Source organism: Mercurialis annua, linkage group LG6 (genome assembly GCF_937616625.2).
Source record: "Mercurialis annua linkage group LG6, ddMerAnnu1.2, whole genome shotgun sequence".
Classification (NCBI taxonomy): domain Eukaryota; kingdom Viridiplantae; phylum Streptophyta; class Magnoliopsida; order Malpighiales; family Euphorbiaceae; genus Mercurialis; species Mercurialis annua.
In genome coordinates this window covers 8,528,629-8,544,628 of record NC_065575.1, presented here as the reverse complement: position 1 = coordinate 8,544,628, position 16,000 = coordinate 8,528,629, and the positions used below count along the sequence as shown (strand labels likewise).

The following is a 16,000-nucleotide window of genomic DNA, read 5'->3' as shown; positions in this document are numbered from 1 at the left end:
TCCAGAACTCCAACTGCTGTTAATTATTTCTGAAAATAAACAAGTAATATCCATATGCAAAGAGTAATGAATGATTGATATTTTTTTCTCTTTATTTAGATATATTTTAGCAGAATCATAATAAATTTTATTTTATAGTGAAAGGAACTTTCTAATTAACTCTTTTGTGTATAGTTTAAGAATACGAGGCCAGGTATATATTCATCTAGCTACGTATTGCCACACCGATATCCTGACCATTCGAAAACACCACTGCATCTACATTCATTTTTAACCATCCTGCCGGAGGTGGAGACCAAACTACTTTGCCGTCATAACGCTGTAATCCCAAATCGTTCACCTTTCCTTTGCTGCTTTGGGCGAACTTCCAGGCTGATAAGTCATGAACTGCAGAATCAAAGCACAATTCCTATCAGAAACCATCATTACGATTCAGCCACAGAAATCAACAAACCATATCCATCATAGCTTTATCCTCTGCTGACAAGGATCGTAATCCATGCACCAGCCAATCTCGTACGTTCCCTGCTGTTCCTGCCGAACCTGTAAAATGGAGGAGTTCCCAACATTCAGCTGCAACCGAACAGTCCCTGTATATGTGGACAACTGATACGCAGTGTCAGCAATTGTTGCAAGCTTTACACACAGGATTGGCTCCTATTCGTTTTTGGTGAAGGACATCAGCAGTAGGCGAGAAACGTTTGCAAGCTCTCCAGAAAAAATCCTTACTTTTAGAGGAACAACTAGTTTCCGAATTTGGAGCATAACTCTTTCCGATCATTCTGAACTTCACCAATCAAGCTTCGTTAACAATTATATATTAACAGCAGACTAAATGAACACTTTATTGAAACATAATCAAATATTAATTAAGATTCAATTAAATTTAAATAATGTATCTTAAAAGTTAATATGTACCTTCAAAAATCACATTTTCTAGATGACTAAATCATGCATAAAACATTAAAGACTTGAGTTTCTTGATATATGAGTAAAACGCAACTTGTAACTTGTAATGTCATGACATGTCATGTCGTTTTTCTCTTTTAATATTCAATTCTATCATAAATATTGAGAGATTAATCTTGTTCAAATAAGGGACTTTTTTTTCTCTCAAAATTATCCTGGAAAAAATTACAAAAATGAAAAATAAAAAAAATTCGAAGTATTAAAAACAAAATATTTACAGAAGTTCTGGATTGAAAAAAAAAACAAATTAAACCAGATTTTTTTGGGTTTAATTTTGATTTATTTTCAGTGATTTAGTAAACCGAAAGTAAATTCAAAAAAGCACTTTAAATACACCTAATAAATACTTAAATACATGTATATAGTAACCTATAAAAATTAAAAAATAAATTATATAACACATAAGAACACTAAAAAATACTTAAATATTTTTGGCGAATTTATTTTTTAAATTCAAATCTTTGCATTATGACAAAACTTTTTAATTTTTACAATTAAGTCCTATTTGATTTTTTTTACAATTGCAACCAAAATTTTGAATTTCAATTATTAAATCCAAACTTTTGCATTTTTTATTAATTTCGACCAATTCGAAACTTATAATTTAAAAATAGTTTTTTTTTTGTCAAAAGATTCAAAAATAGTTAGGCCTAAAATTTTCCATGTTAGAATATAACTATTGTTAAAATATCGTTCTAAAATTTAAACATACTTTTAAGAAGAAAAGTCTTCTTTAACAAAAAATTTCCAGTTCTTCCATATGGGAAAGGCATGACCAAAATTATCTGCATAAATTCACTAGGTGACAGTGCAGTACGAAGGAGAGCCAATCAACTAGACGTGAGTGGAAGCAAGGCATCAATATATCTGACTTTCAATTGGAAAAAGAAGTCATATTTTTGAAGTAGACTGTACCTGCTTCTGCACACCAACTGTTTGTACAATGTCCTCAATGAGCCGAAAATGTTGGTCAGCTTGTACACAGTTCTTTCAATGGAACACTGAAACAACCATCCGGACAGGGAATTAAATATTTAAGAATTTTACATTCAACAACTCCAAACTGTTGACAATTTCAAAGCTAAGAAATCCTTCATCTTCAGCAAAACATATCATGAAGGCATGCTATCGTTACTTTTCAACGTAATGGAAGCTCGAATAATTCGGTTTGTTTCAGTTATTCTAGTTCTCCAATTCTGTACTTGCAAAGATACCATAACCTTAAATCAAACTCTTAAAGAGGGTGATTTACTAGTGTCGGAACAAAACAATTTCGTCCTAGGATTTTTCAGCCCTGGCCACTCTAAGTATAAATATCTTGGGATTTGGTTTAATAAAGTATCATTACGAACTGTGGTTTGGGTAGCCAACAGGAACAATCCCATCTCGCGAAGTTCGGCATCAGCAATTCTCTCCGTCAATCGACAAGGAAACCTTGATCTCTATAGTACTCAAGGCAACACTCAATATTGGTCTACTAATGTGTCTAAAGAAGCTAGAGATCGAACATGGGCAGTGGAGGCTCAGCTTCTGGATACAGGAAATTTGTTGTTGGTTCAAGCTATAAGTAGAACAATTTTGTGGCAAAGCTTTGATCATCCAACGCACACGTTTATACAAGGAATGGCACTTGGGCTTAATCGTCTATCAGGTATGAACCTGTTTCTAACATCATGGAGATCAGCGGATGATCCAGGAATTGGAGATTATTCGTTTAAGCTTAATCCAAGTGGCGCCCCACAGTTCTATATATATAATGGCACAAAACATATTTGGCGAACTAGTCCGCCGCCATGGGAAACATGTCAAAGCTGCCCTATATATTTTAAATTTGTTCAAAATGAGTATGAGATGTATAACATCCTTGTTCATGATCCTTCTATTATAGCAAGAGTAGTGCTGGATGATTTAGGAGCCCTCAGAATTTTAATATGGCACGAAAAAGATATTCAATGGAAGGAGTTCTGGTCAACTCCAAGGGATATGTGCGATCTATATGGAAAATGTGGTGCTAATAGCAAATGTGATTCATATCCTGGTAATAAATTTGGATGCGATTGTTTACCTGGGTATGAACCCAAGTCACTAAGGAACTGGCATCTAAGGGATGGATCAGATGGATGCATCAGGAAGCGATTGAATTCTTCTTCAGTTTGTGGGCGTGGCGAAGGATTTCTGAAAGTGGAAAATATTAAGGTTCCTGATTCATCTACCGCAGTTAGGGTTGACATGAAATCAAGTCGTATAGAATGTGAAAGAAAATGTCAGAGTGATTGTTCTTGCTCTGCATATTCAAATATGAATTTATCTGGAAATGGAAGCGGTTGTTTACGCTGGTATGGAGATTTAGTTGACACCAAGAGTTTCACGGGTTCAATTGGTTTTGATCTCTATGTTCGTGTTGATGCATTGGAATTGGAATTCGGTACTGTAGTGTTGCTTCTATCTTGAAAGACAATTAAAAGTGATGCTTTAATTCTTCTATCTTGAAAGACTAAATTCTTTGTTGCAGCTGAGAGTTCGACAGATTCGAGCAGCATGTTTGAAAAGAAAGGAATGTTTCTAATCATAATACTATCTGCTTCTTCGGCGTGGTTTGTCCTCATTATCATAATTGTATGGTTTTGCCTTATTTCAAAAAAGAAAAGGTAAGAATAAATTTAATAGAATGCAATTTTCTTTGTCGCCTTTATGCAGGAAAATGATTGACTATAATATTTTAACATGAATCTGTTTTTTGTTTTGCTCAAGGACAAAGAAGAGCCGAAGGAACAAAAGATTACTTGATACATTAGTCATGGAAAATGAGTTTGAAGAAGGAAGCAGGAGTCATCGAGACTTGGTACTTCTTGATATCAATACCATACTTGTTGCCACGGATAATTTCTCTCCGTCAAACAAAATCGGACAGGGTGGCTTTGGGACGGTCTATAAGGTGTTTTTGTGTGTGTTTATATTATGAGAGAAAACATGTTTGCTTTTTAGTTTGTTAATAAGCAACATTCTGCCTAAAATTGTTAAGGTATTAAGAGGATTTGTTTACTTACTCTTACAACATGATTTCAGGGTCAGTTGGCTAATGGAAAAGAGATTGCAGTAAAAAGAATGTCAAAAAATTCAAGGCAGGGAATGGAAGAATTTAAAAATGAAGCTATCTTGATTGCCAAGTTACAGCACAGAAATCTTGTCAAACTTGTAGGTTGCTGCATTCAGAGAAAAGAACAGATATTAGTATATGAGTACATGCCTAACAAAAGTTTGGACTCATTTCTTTTTGGTGAGTCTTTTGTCTGTCCACTTTATTTCCTGTATTCACATAAACTTGCTTGAAAGTCTTTCTATTTTATCAGATGAAACAAGAAAGTCACAATTAGATTGGGAAAAACGCTTTAATATTATTGATGGGATTGCACGTGGTATATTGTATCTTCATCAAGATTCGAGATTAAGAATTATTCATAGAGATTTGAAAACCAGCAATATTCTACTAGATGCAGAAATGAATTCAAAAATTTCGGATTTTGGCATGGCTAAAATATTCCAAAATGATCAAGTTCAAGGCAAAACAAATAGAATTTCTGGAACATTGTAAGTAAATTAGCAATCATATATATGCACAATAACATATAGAACTCGATCTTAAATTTAAATGCTGTGGAATATATCTCTTTTCTTTTCTCATATGCAGTGGATATATGTCACCTGAGTATGCAACTTTTGGAATATTTTCAGTAAAGTCTGACGTATACAGTTTTGGAGTCATATTATTAGAGATCATAAGTGGCAAGAAGAACAATGGTTTTAGTCAACAGGATCCTTCTCTAAGCTTGATAGAACAAGTAAGTAATAAGGCCCTATCATACCCCGTGTTTTTTTTAGTAGAACTCGCTACTAGAAACAGCTTTTTACCGGCGGACAATTCTGTCAGTAATGATTAATATTTCATCGGTAGTAAGATTCACTGATGGATTGTCTAATGGGAAAAATCCATTCTTAACCATGGGTACATCGTTGTTTGTTAGTATTCAAATGCAATGATGGAGCCAGGTAGGCATGGGGGGGGGCCTTGGCTCTTCCCACTTCCAATAATTGGCTAAATAATTTAGCACATTACTGTATATTGCAATTTCCTTTACCCAATATATAATGCATATTGTGATTTATCCCCTCTTATATAGTTATCGTGGATTTGTCGCTGAGATGGACTTTGTTTGTAGCTCTTAAGGAGATGATTCAAACACAAATTGATACCTATAGTTATTTATTTTGATAATATATTTATTTTCAATTTATTCAGGTATGGGAATTATGGAATGAAGACAGAGCATTGGAGATAGTTGATGCATTATTGAAGGAGTCTTATGATCCACATGTAGCTTTGAGATGCATTTAAATAGGACTTCTATGTGTTGAAGAAAATGCAAAGGAAAGACCAATCATGTTAGAGGTTGTTTTAATGTTGAAGAGTGAAACTGCTCTTCCATCTCCTAAACAGCCTGCTTTCATTTTCAGAGCAACTTCAAGCAATACTAGCTTACCAGCAGAAGAAGCTGGGCCATACTCTATAAACGACATGACAAACAGTGTCATTTTATCACGGTAATTATCCAAAATAAGTGGAACATATAACTTGTATCTATTTTTATGTTCTTGATATTAAAGATTTCCAAACGGACCGTTTTATAGGGATATACTAGAGTCATTTTCAATATTTTGAAGGTGTATTAAATAGATCTAATTGTATGTGTGTTGGACAGCATCCTAAGGTCGTGAGATCAAATACACAAGCGCCAAAAATTCTCCTCCCAAAACGATAACTTGTACCATTTCTAAGTGCTTGTAACTAAAATTTCCAAACTGACTATTTTATATGGATATAAATCGAGTCTTTTTCAATATATTGAAGGTGTATTAAGTAGAACTTATTCAGATTTGCGCAGTAATTTTATTTTGTGGATTGATGATGATTCCAAGCTTAAGTTCTGGACAGATGAGTGGATTAGTCCCACTGTCACCACTTGGATGGGCATTCCAATTCGAGATCAGCAGAATCTTAATGGCTTGGTTTCAGATTATTTGATAAATGGAGCTCGGAGTCTAGATGGAGTGAACAACATAGAGGTTAAAAATAATATACATGCGGTTAATCCTGGTCCTAATGAGTATGATATTTGTAATGTGAAGCCTGCTCTGGATGGTGTTCACTCTGTTAAAGTGATCCCTTGGTGCTCTTTTATTTGTAAGGAGTCAGAAACTCCTTCAAGATCTTCGACTTGTTGGCGAGCGATCATTGATTACCTCTCAACAGATAACAATTTGATGAAAAAAGGGATTTCATTTCCTTCTATGCGTCATCTTTGCAGGGCTTGCTCTGAGGACAATACTCATCTTTTTATTAATTGTTCATTTGCTAAGGTTATCTGGAAATATGTTTCTACTATGTTCAGTTAAAAAAATTTCATCTCAGGCAATCTTCTTGATCTTATTTTAAATGCCATGAATCATGGGTTTAGTTCTCAAATAGCTGATTTTTGGTGCGCTGCTGTTGTGTCAACGATTTGGCTTATTTGGAAGACTAGAAATGCTGCTGTTTTGATGGTGAGAATCAGAACATTCATATTGAGCATTGAAGCATTTGGAAAGCTATTCGCGAGACAGATTTCTTCAGAATTGGTTCTATGTCTAATGATATGAAAGAGGTACATGTTTTATCTCTTATGAATGTTGCAAATTGGATTAAAGTTACTATTTATAAATCAGCTGCCTGAGCTCCTAGTTTAGCGGGTGTGCGAGGAATTTTTAGAACAGCGAGAGGTTTTTTTAGAGGGGCTTTCGCTCTGGGAATAGGTCAAACTTTTGCTTTCATGGCAGAATTGAGAGCAGCTATCTTTGCTATCAAAATAGCTGGGAAAAAGGCCGGTTAAAGCTTTGACTAGAGTGAACGCTTTGCTCTACAAATCTAAAAATATTCCTTGGATTACTATGGATGAATAGCTGGAGTGTTTGCAGATGCCGTCGAGTATTTTGTCTTGCTCGAGTAGATTTCGTTCGGTTGTTCCATCATCTCGAGAAATTTGGCTTACTTAGAGTTTGTGGGAGATTAATCTTGATGTCGGTTTTGGATCTGTTGTGCACAAGGATACTCTGACATTGCTTTGTATAATTTTTTTAAGTTCATTTATTTATGGTAGCGGGAAAAGTGACGCATTCGCTAAGAGAGTGTGCTAATGGAGAGTTTTAGCTGATGATTCTTATTGTTTTTGCAACATGAAGACCGAGAGCATCAGTCACTTGTTCTTTGACTGCCATTATTATGCTAAGGTTATTTGGAAGAAGAAGAAGTTCAGGTTCTGTTGCTCATATGTTTTACTCCATTAACAGAGTAGCTGTATTTGGTGCATCACTTTTTCAGTAGCAGTAAAATTTGATCCTTTTTTAGTGATTGACCACCAAAATAGTGAAACATCAAAAGTGCAAAAAGTGAAACAAAATTGGACGAAGGTAGTGTTTTGTTTAACTTAGATGGCTTACACAAAAATTATTCATAAAATAGTATAATTGATGTGTATGTTTTATTTTAAAATGTTGATCAATCAATTAAATGGTTAAATAAACGTAACGGTTAACAAATTAAATGGTTACAAAACGTAACGATTCGAGGAAGTATTGGTGTTGTACAGGTTTTAATGTCGCCGGAATTTACCGTCGTCGATGACTTGATTACTGTTACTATGAATCAGTATATGAAAGAAGACCACTCACGAATTGTCTTGAAATTTTACAAAAATCCAATATTTCCAACTGATAATTGATAATTGACAATTATATGATTTATTTGTTTGATTTGATAATTCTTTAATTGACTAAATCAATTCGTTAATTGACCAAATTAAAAATTAATCTAATTTTTTTTATTAGAATTAATTTCAAAAGTAATTTTAAATTAATAAAATTCAGATAAAAAATAAATTAAAATTAAGAACAAATTAGTGTGATCCTTTTTTTATTTATCATAATTTAAAAGTTATTCCATATTGTTTGAATTTTGTTAATATTTCAGTCATATTTTATTTTTTTATGTTAAACAAACAAATTAAATGACTTAATTAATAGAATTAAGTCTCAGTTTGGTTTTAATATTTTATTTATATATATGTATAAAAGAGATTCCTTAAAATTTATTGAATTTAATTTTATTTATTAATATTTTAGAATACTAGACTTTTTCACATAACTTTTTAGTTTGAACTTTTTTTTTCAATTTTAAAAAGTCAAAAAAAAAATAAGAAAAAAAATAAAAAATTATAAAAGTAAAAATAAAACGAAATTGGATTCCTTCAACCATTGGAGCTCATAAAAATATAATCCATATTTATCGATATGAGAAAAATAAATATTATTGTTTAATTAAATTGTTTATAAAATGTGAACATTAATTAGAGTGAATAATTATAGAGAAATTCACAAAAATACCACAAAACAATCCTTCCTTTTCATCATATACAATTATTTAATCATTTACAACAGCCCTACCACTTTTCCTTAAATTATTTCATTAATACTATCTTTTGTTTGCGTCAGCAGATCTGACACGCGTCAGACCTGCTGACGCGTGAGCAGGTGCACTTTGGTGCACCTGCTCACTTAAAGGAAAGACCCGCATGAGCAGGTCTTTCCTCTAAGTGAGCAGGTGCAAAAGTGCACCTGCTCACACTACCCCATTTATTTTTTTTATATTATTTTAAAATAAAATTATTTTAATTTGAAAAAAGTTTATATAAATATTAATTTAAAAATTAAATATATTAAATTTTAAAAATTCACAATAATACAATTTTAAAAAATGTAGTTTTATAAATTATTATCAGATTCATTTTTAATACATTTCAAACACGGATTAATGCATGAATAATATATTTTTTATGTATAAATTATGTATTGATGATGTATCGAATATGTATAAATAATATATAACAATATATTAGAATATATCTATTAATTTATTTAAAATATGTATATCATCTATAAATTATGTATCAACGATTTATCTATTTAAGTATATTTAAAAAATATATCTATTGTATATAAAATTATATAGTGAAAAAATACATATACCATATATAAGTTATGTATCAGAGATGTATCAAATATGTATCTGTTAAGTATATCTAAAAATGTATTTATCATGTATAAATTATGTATTAACGATGTATCTATTAAGTAAATTTTAAAATACCTACGAGTTATTTTTACTATTTATGTTTTAAATAATAAATCAATAATCATCTAATATATCTGAGATGTATCGAAATGTATCAATCATGTATAATTTATGTATCAGCTACGTATCTATAAAGCTGAATCAATTCATACAGTCGATGTATCAACTATGTATCAAATATGTATCGTAGATGTATCCAATATGTATATCGCAAGATATTTATGATATAAAATTTTGACAATCATCTATTTATAAAATAACTACAAAACTAATAATAAATGTATTAGAAATATAGCAAACATGTATCAGAAGTATATCAAATATGTATCAAACTTGTATCAAAGTTGTATCAAATATATATTTGATTATTTTTTAATTTTTAACGTAATTTGACAATGTTTTATTTAAATATATATTTTCTCAAACCTAAAATTAATATTTTTTGTTTACTATTTCAACTATCTTCCATTTGACTTAGGCATCAGAGTTTAGTCGTACCAAACTGGTCCGACTCACTTTAACCTTGAAGAACCATCATTAATGTTTTTTTTTGAAATAAGTTATTATATTTCATACTTAATGTGAAAAATTAAAAATATAAAAATGAGTCAACTAAGTATATATACTAGCCTAATGATTCAAGTAAAATTACAATTAATAAATAATTAAAGAAAAAATTAAAATATAATTTTAATAAGAAAATTTTAACATTTAAATAAATTATCAGTACTAATAAAATAATATTGTGAAATTAGCATAATTACAATAAGGCTAAAGAAATAATTATGTATGAAAATATTGGATAGATTCCTCATATTTAGTATGTAAAATGAAAAATGGAATATACATTATTACAAGGGAAAAAAAGATGGGATAGACATTATCCAGTTAGCGCATAAGAAGGAGGCATGTTGTCGTGGTCATGTGCAGCCCTTATCCATTAACAAGAGAAATATGTGTTTTGTAGGTGTGGGTATTTAAAAAGATGGTGCTGGTGAAAAGTATTAGAGAAAAATGGTAAGGAAGTAAACTATGTAAGAGAAAAGGTATTGTTTGAAAATAGAAGCTCTTTTTGTGGTTTTCTTGTTATTTTCTCATAATTATATCGTTTAATTTAAAAAAAAAAAAAGAAGGTGCAACTGTGAATTATATCACATGTGGGAGTATGGGAGAAATTTTCTCTAAAATTATTCAATCTTTTTAAAAAAAATATAAAATTTTAAAATAGCTACTCTTTTTTAAATATTTATAAAAGGTAAATAAATTATTTAATTCTTTTTTTTATTTATAAAATAGAATGATGGTTCATATATATAACGTAGATGGTATCTATGCAAGAATTAATTACATAAAATAAGCATGTTAAAATTAAAACTTTATATATTTGAACATAAATATCGTTGAAATATCCTTTGAATTTAGATATGAAGAGAGTCTTCAACCACACATTTTGTGAAACATAAAATAACGAAACGTTTTTATGCAAGAATTTCTTATACGTCCTGCTGCACACCAACTGTTTGTTCAATGTCCTTAGTCGTTGGGACTGTAGACATTTCTTTCAGAGCTTCACAAATATATAACTAACATCTTCCGCAAAACATACGATGAAGGCAGGCTATCGTAGTGCAACGGAAGCTCGAACAATTCAGCTTATTTCAGTTGTTCTACTCTTCCAATTCTTGATGGGTGGACTCAGATTCTGTACTTGCAGAGATATCATTACCTTAAACCAAACTCTTAAAGAGGGTGATCTTCTAGTGTCGGAACAAAACCATTTCGTGCTAGGATTTTTCAGCCCTGTCCACTCCAAGTTTAGATATCTTGGGATTTGGTTCAGTCAAGTATCAATACAAACTGTGGTTTGGGTAGCCAACAGGAACAATCCCATCTCAGGAAGTTCGGCATCAGAAATTCTCGCCGTCAATCGACAAGGGAACCTTGCTCTCTATAGTACTCAAGGCAACACTCAATATTGGTCTACTAATGTGTCTAATGAAGCTAGAGATCAAACATGGGCTGTCGAGGCTCAGCTTCTGGATACAGGAAATTTAGTGTTGGTTCAAGCTATTAGTAGAACAATTTTGTGGCAAAGCTTTGATCATCCAACGCACACGTTAGTACAAGGAATGGTACTCGGGCTTAATCGTCTATCAGGTATCAACTTGTTTCTAACATCTTGGAGATCAGCGGATGATCCAGGAATTGGAGATTATTCGTATAAGCTTAACCCAAGTGCCTCTCCGCAGTTCTATATATATAATGGCACAAAACGTATTTGGCGAACTAGTCCGCCGCCATGGGAAACATGTAATAACTGCCCTATATTATTTAAATTTGTTCATAATGAGTATGAGATGTATAACATCCTTGTTCATGATCCGTCTATTATAGCAAGAGTAGTGCTGGATGATTTAGGAGCCGTCAGAATTTTAATTTGGTACGAAAAAGATATTCAATGGAAAGAGTACTGGTCAGCTCCAAAGGATAGCTGCGATCTATATGGAAGATGCGGTGCTAATAGCAAATGCGATTCAGATATTGGTTATATATTTGAATGCGTTTGTTTACCTGGGTATGAACCCAAGTCACTGAGGAACTGGCATCTAAGGGATGGATCAGATGGATGCATCAGGAAGCGATTGAATTCTTCTTCTGTTTGTGGGCATGGAGAAGGATTTGTGAAGGTGGAAAGTGTGAAGGTTCCTGATTCATCAATAGCAGTTACGATTGACGTGGGATCAAATCGCATAGAGTGTGAAAGAAAATGTCAGAGTGATTGTTCCTGCTCTGCATATTCAAATATAAATTTTTCTGGAAATGCAAATTGTTTACATTGGTTTGGCGATTTAGTTGACACCAAATATTCCAGGGGTAGAATTGGTCTGGATCTATATGTTCGCGTTGATGCATTGGAATTAGGTATCGTAAAGTTGCTTCTATTTTAAAAGACAAGATTATGTTCTCAGAGTGATGCTGTAATACTTTCGTGCTTATGCAGCTGAGAGATCGAGTGGTTCAAACAGCGTGTTCGAAAAGAAAGGAATCATTTTAGTGATAATACTATCTGCTTCTTCAGCATGGTTTGTCCTCATATTTGTTTGGTTTTGCATTATTTCAAAAAAGAAAAGGTATGAACAAATTTATAAAAGTGCAATTTGCTTATTGTCTTCTTTTTGTGGAAACAAGATTGGCTATATCATTTTAACATGAACTTTTGTTTTGTTTTGTTCAAGGACAAAGAAGAGCCGAAGGAACAAAAGATTATTTGAAGAAGGAAATAGGAATAATTGGGACTTGGTACTTTTCGATATCAATACCATACTTGCTGCCACCGATGATTTCTCTCCGTCGAACAAAATTGGACAGGGTGGCTTCGGGACGGTTTATAAGGTGTTCGTATGTGTGCGTGTGTTTACATTATGCGAGTAAACTTGTTTGTGTTTTCAGTTTGTTAACAATTAACATGAAACATTTGTTACGGTTTTAAAAGTATTTATGTACTTGCATTATTTCAGGGTGAGTTGGCTAATGGAAAAGAGATAGCAGTAAAAAGAATGTCGAGAAGTTCAAGGCAGGGAGTTGAACAATTTAAAAATGAAGCTATCTTGATTGCCAAGTTACAGCACAGAAATCTTGTCAAACTTGTAGGTTGCTGCATTCAGAGAAAAGAACAGATATTAGTATATGAGTACATGCCCAACAAAAGTTTGGACTCATTTCTCTTTGGTGAGTCTTTTGTCTGTCCACTTTATTTCCTATATTAACATAAACTTGCTTGAAAGTCTTTCTATTTTATCAGATGAAACAAGAAAGTCACAATTAGATTGGGAAAAACGCTTTAATATTATTGATGGGATTGCACGTGGTATATTATATCTTCATCAAGATTCGAGATTAAGAATTATTCATAGGGATTTGAAGACCAGCAACATTCTATTGGATGCAGAGATGAATTCAAAAATTTCGGATTTTGGCATGGCTAAAATATTCCAAAATGATCAAGTTCAAGGAAAAACAAGTAGAATTGTTGGAACATTGTAAGTAAATCCAGTAACGATATAGATGCAAAATAACATATGAAACTTAACCTCAACATTAAATGATATAGAATTAATCTATTTTATTTTCTCATATGCAGTGGATATATGTCACCCGAGTATGCAACTTTTGGAATATTTTCAGTGAAATCTGATGTTTTCAGTTTTGGAGTCATATTATTAGAGATCATAAGTGGCAAGAAGAACAATGGTTTTAGTCAACATGATCCTTCCCTAAGCTTGATAGAACGAGTAAGTATTAAGAAGTTATCGTATCCGTTATATTTTTTCTTACTACAACTTTTTACCAACGGATAATTCTCTGCTCGATATTTCATTGGTAATAAGTATCACAGAGACTGACTTTGTTTGTAGCTCTTATGGAGATGATTCGAACAGAAAATGGGAGTTACATATAGTTTTTATATTGAAAATATATTAGTATTAATCATACAATTTATTCAGGTATGGGAATTATGGAATGAAGACAGAGCATTGGAGATAGTTGATGCATTATTGAAGGAGTCTTACGATCCACATGTAGCTATGAGATGCATTCAAGTAGGACTTCTATGTGTAGAAGAAAATGCAAAGGAAAGACCAAGCATGTTAGAAGTTGTTTTAATGTTGAAGAGTGAAACTGCTCTTCCCACTCCTAAACAGCCTGCTTTCATTTTCAGATCAATTTTGTGCAATACTAGCTTACCAGGAGAAGAAGCCGGGCAATACTCTATGAACGACATGACAAACAGTATCGTTTTAACACGGTAATTATCCATAAAAAATCCAAAATAAGTGGAACATATAACTTGTATCATTTCTTAAGTGCTTGTAATTAAAATTTCCAAATGTTTTATAATTATAGGGATATAAATCGAGTCATTTTCAATATTTTGAAGGTGTACATGTTAGATAAAACTTATTCAGATTTGCGCAGTAATTTTATTTAGTGGATTGGTGATAGTTCCAAGCTTAAGTTCTAGACAGTTGAATGGATTAGTCCCACTGTTGCCACTGGGATGGGCATTCCAATTCGAGATCAGCAGAATCTTAATGACTTGGTTTCTGATTATTTGATAAATGGAGCTCAGAGTAATAAAAAAATCATGTCAGGTAATCTTCTTGGTACGCTGTTTTTTGGTACGCTGCTGTTGTGTTGACGATTTGGGTTATTTGGAAGACTGGAAATGCAGCTATTTTTAATGGTGAGAGTCCGAACATTCATATTGAACTTTGAAACATCTGGAGTGTTTGCAGATGATCTCTAAGATGAATTTTCGGGTCTCTCATATTTATCGAGAAGGGAATATTGTGGCAGATGCTCTTGCGAATTATGGTGCTTGTTAATACCTTTTATTGTTGGTGGACATCAGCTCCGGATTTCTATAATTAAGATTATAAAATTTATTTCCAATTTAGATAAAAATTTAGTTTATGTACACTTGAGTTTAGTTGGAAATACTCTCTCAATAATAGGAAGATTATAAAATTTATTTCCATTTGGATATTCTTTGAATCCTAGTATTAGTAGACTTGTAAACGTAATTGAAAAGTAGAGTTAAAGGCAAACAAAAAGTATATCTCTATATAAATATATATCACTTGCCCTACAATATAAAAGAGTAGCAATGGCAGAAGGAACAAAGAGTCGTTGGCCTGATCTTCCGACGGACATTTTAGCTTCAATTATCAAACTTCTAGAGGTTCGGATTGATATTATTCGTATCGGCAGCGTTTGCCGATCATGGCGGAATTCAATTTTCTATAGCAGGGAGGATCAAATTGTTTTCCCTCTGAAAACCCCTTTGCATAACATTTATCTATCTCAAACTTTCTCACTACCTAAAAATACATTTCTCCAATTTTATCCGACCTCTATGTATCTCATAAAACCAATATATGATGATTCAAGAACCGCTTTCTTGGTTAAAGTTGAACATCATTACTCAGGGCGACACAAAGCACGACTTTTAGATCTTTTCTCCCAAGAAAATGATATTTATGGTAATGAGGTTATTGACTCGAGGAATTATCATGTATCGGAACTATGCAAGATGTGTACATGGAAATCCTCTAGCGAAAGGGGTTCTTTTTATTTGAATTCTACGGATCATAAAATATTCAAGAAAGTGATTCTTTATCCGGATGATGTTTGGACTACGAGAGAAAATTGCGTGGTGTTTGCTATCGATTCACGTAGAAAGTTGGAGTATTGGAAATTCGGGGATGAGAAATGGACCACGATATGCAATGCTAAGTTTGGAGATATGATTCTTTATAACGGGAAAGTGTGTGCTACTGAATACACAATCGGTCATATTTGGGTCATTGAAATTTCTTCAAACCAAGTTATTAAAATCGCATTGCATGAAGATTTCTCTCGATATAATTGTGCTTTTCTGAAGTCGTGCGGAGATCTTTATTTGGTTGGACTGGGTCATTCTATAGCAGGCATAGCTAAATATCCAGTTTATAAGCTGAATATCGAGACACCATGTCGGAATTGGGTGAGGGTGGCCTGTATTGGTGGTGGGGATAGGATTTTCGTCCTTGCTTCTCAACATACTTCTTCATTCTCCGTTTCAACGAATGAATTCGTGAGAAGTGAAGGAAATAAAATATATAAAGAATGTTTTCCAAAGTATTATACATATATTGAATGCCCGTGGACGCACGAACAAAGGAACCTTCAGGCCTAAGACTTACCGTAAAATGCCATTATAAGCAAATTATTTTTTAATAATTTCTTGCCTGATTATAATTTTTTAGT

At 32.5% G+C, this 16,000-nt stretch overlaps 1 protein-coding gene and 1 pseudogene across 1 annotated transcript; both read left to right on the top strand.

Annotated features, from left to right (window-relative positions):
• The first annotated feature begins 1,672 nt into the window (after positions 1 to 1,672).
• On the top strand, positions 1,673 to 14,121 carry LOC126653602 (uncharacterized; annotated as a pseudogene).
• A 695-nt stretch (positions 14,122 to 14,816) lies between these two features.
• On the top strand, positions 14,817 to 16,000 carry LOC126687521 (putative F-box protein At3g25750). Its single transcript, XM_050382082.2, has one exon. It carries the CDS (start codon positions 14,859 to 14,861, stop codon positions 15,927 to 15,929), a length of 1,071 nt encoding a protein of 356 aa, XP_050238039.1. The 5' UTR covers positions 14,817 to 14,858; the 3' UTR covers positions 15,930 to 16,000.

What these genes read in the sequence shown, in the direction of transcription:
- LOC126687521 (XM_050382082.2), top strand. Translation starts at nt 14,859, where the DNA reads ATGGCAGAAGGAACAAAGAGTCGTTGGCCTGATCTTCCGACGGACATT.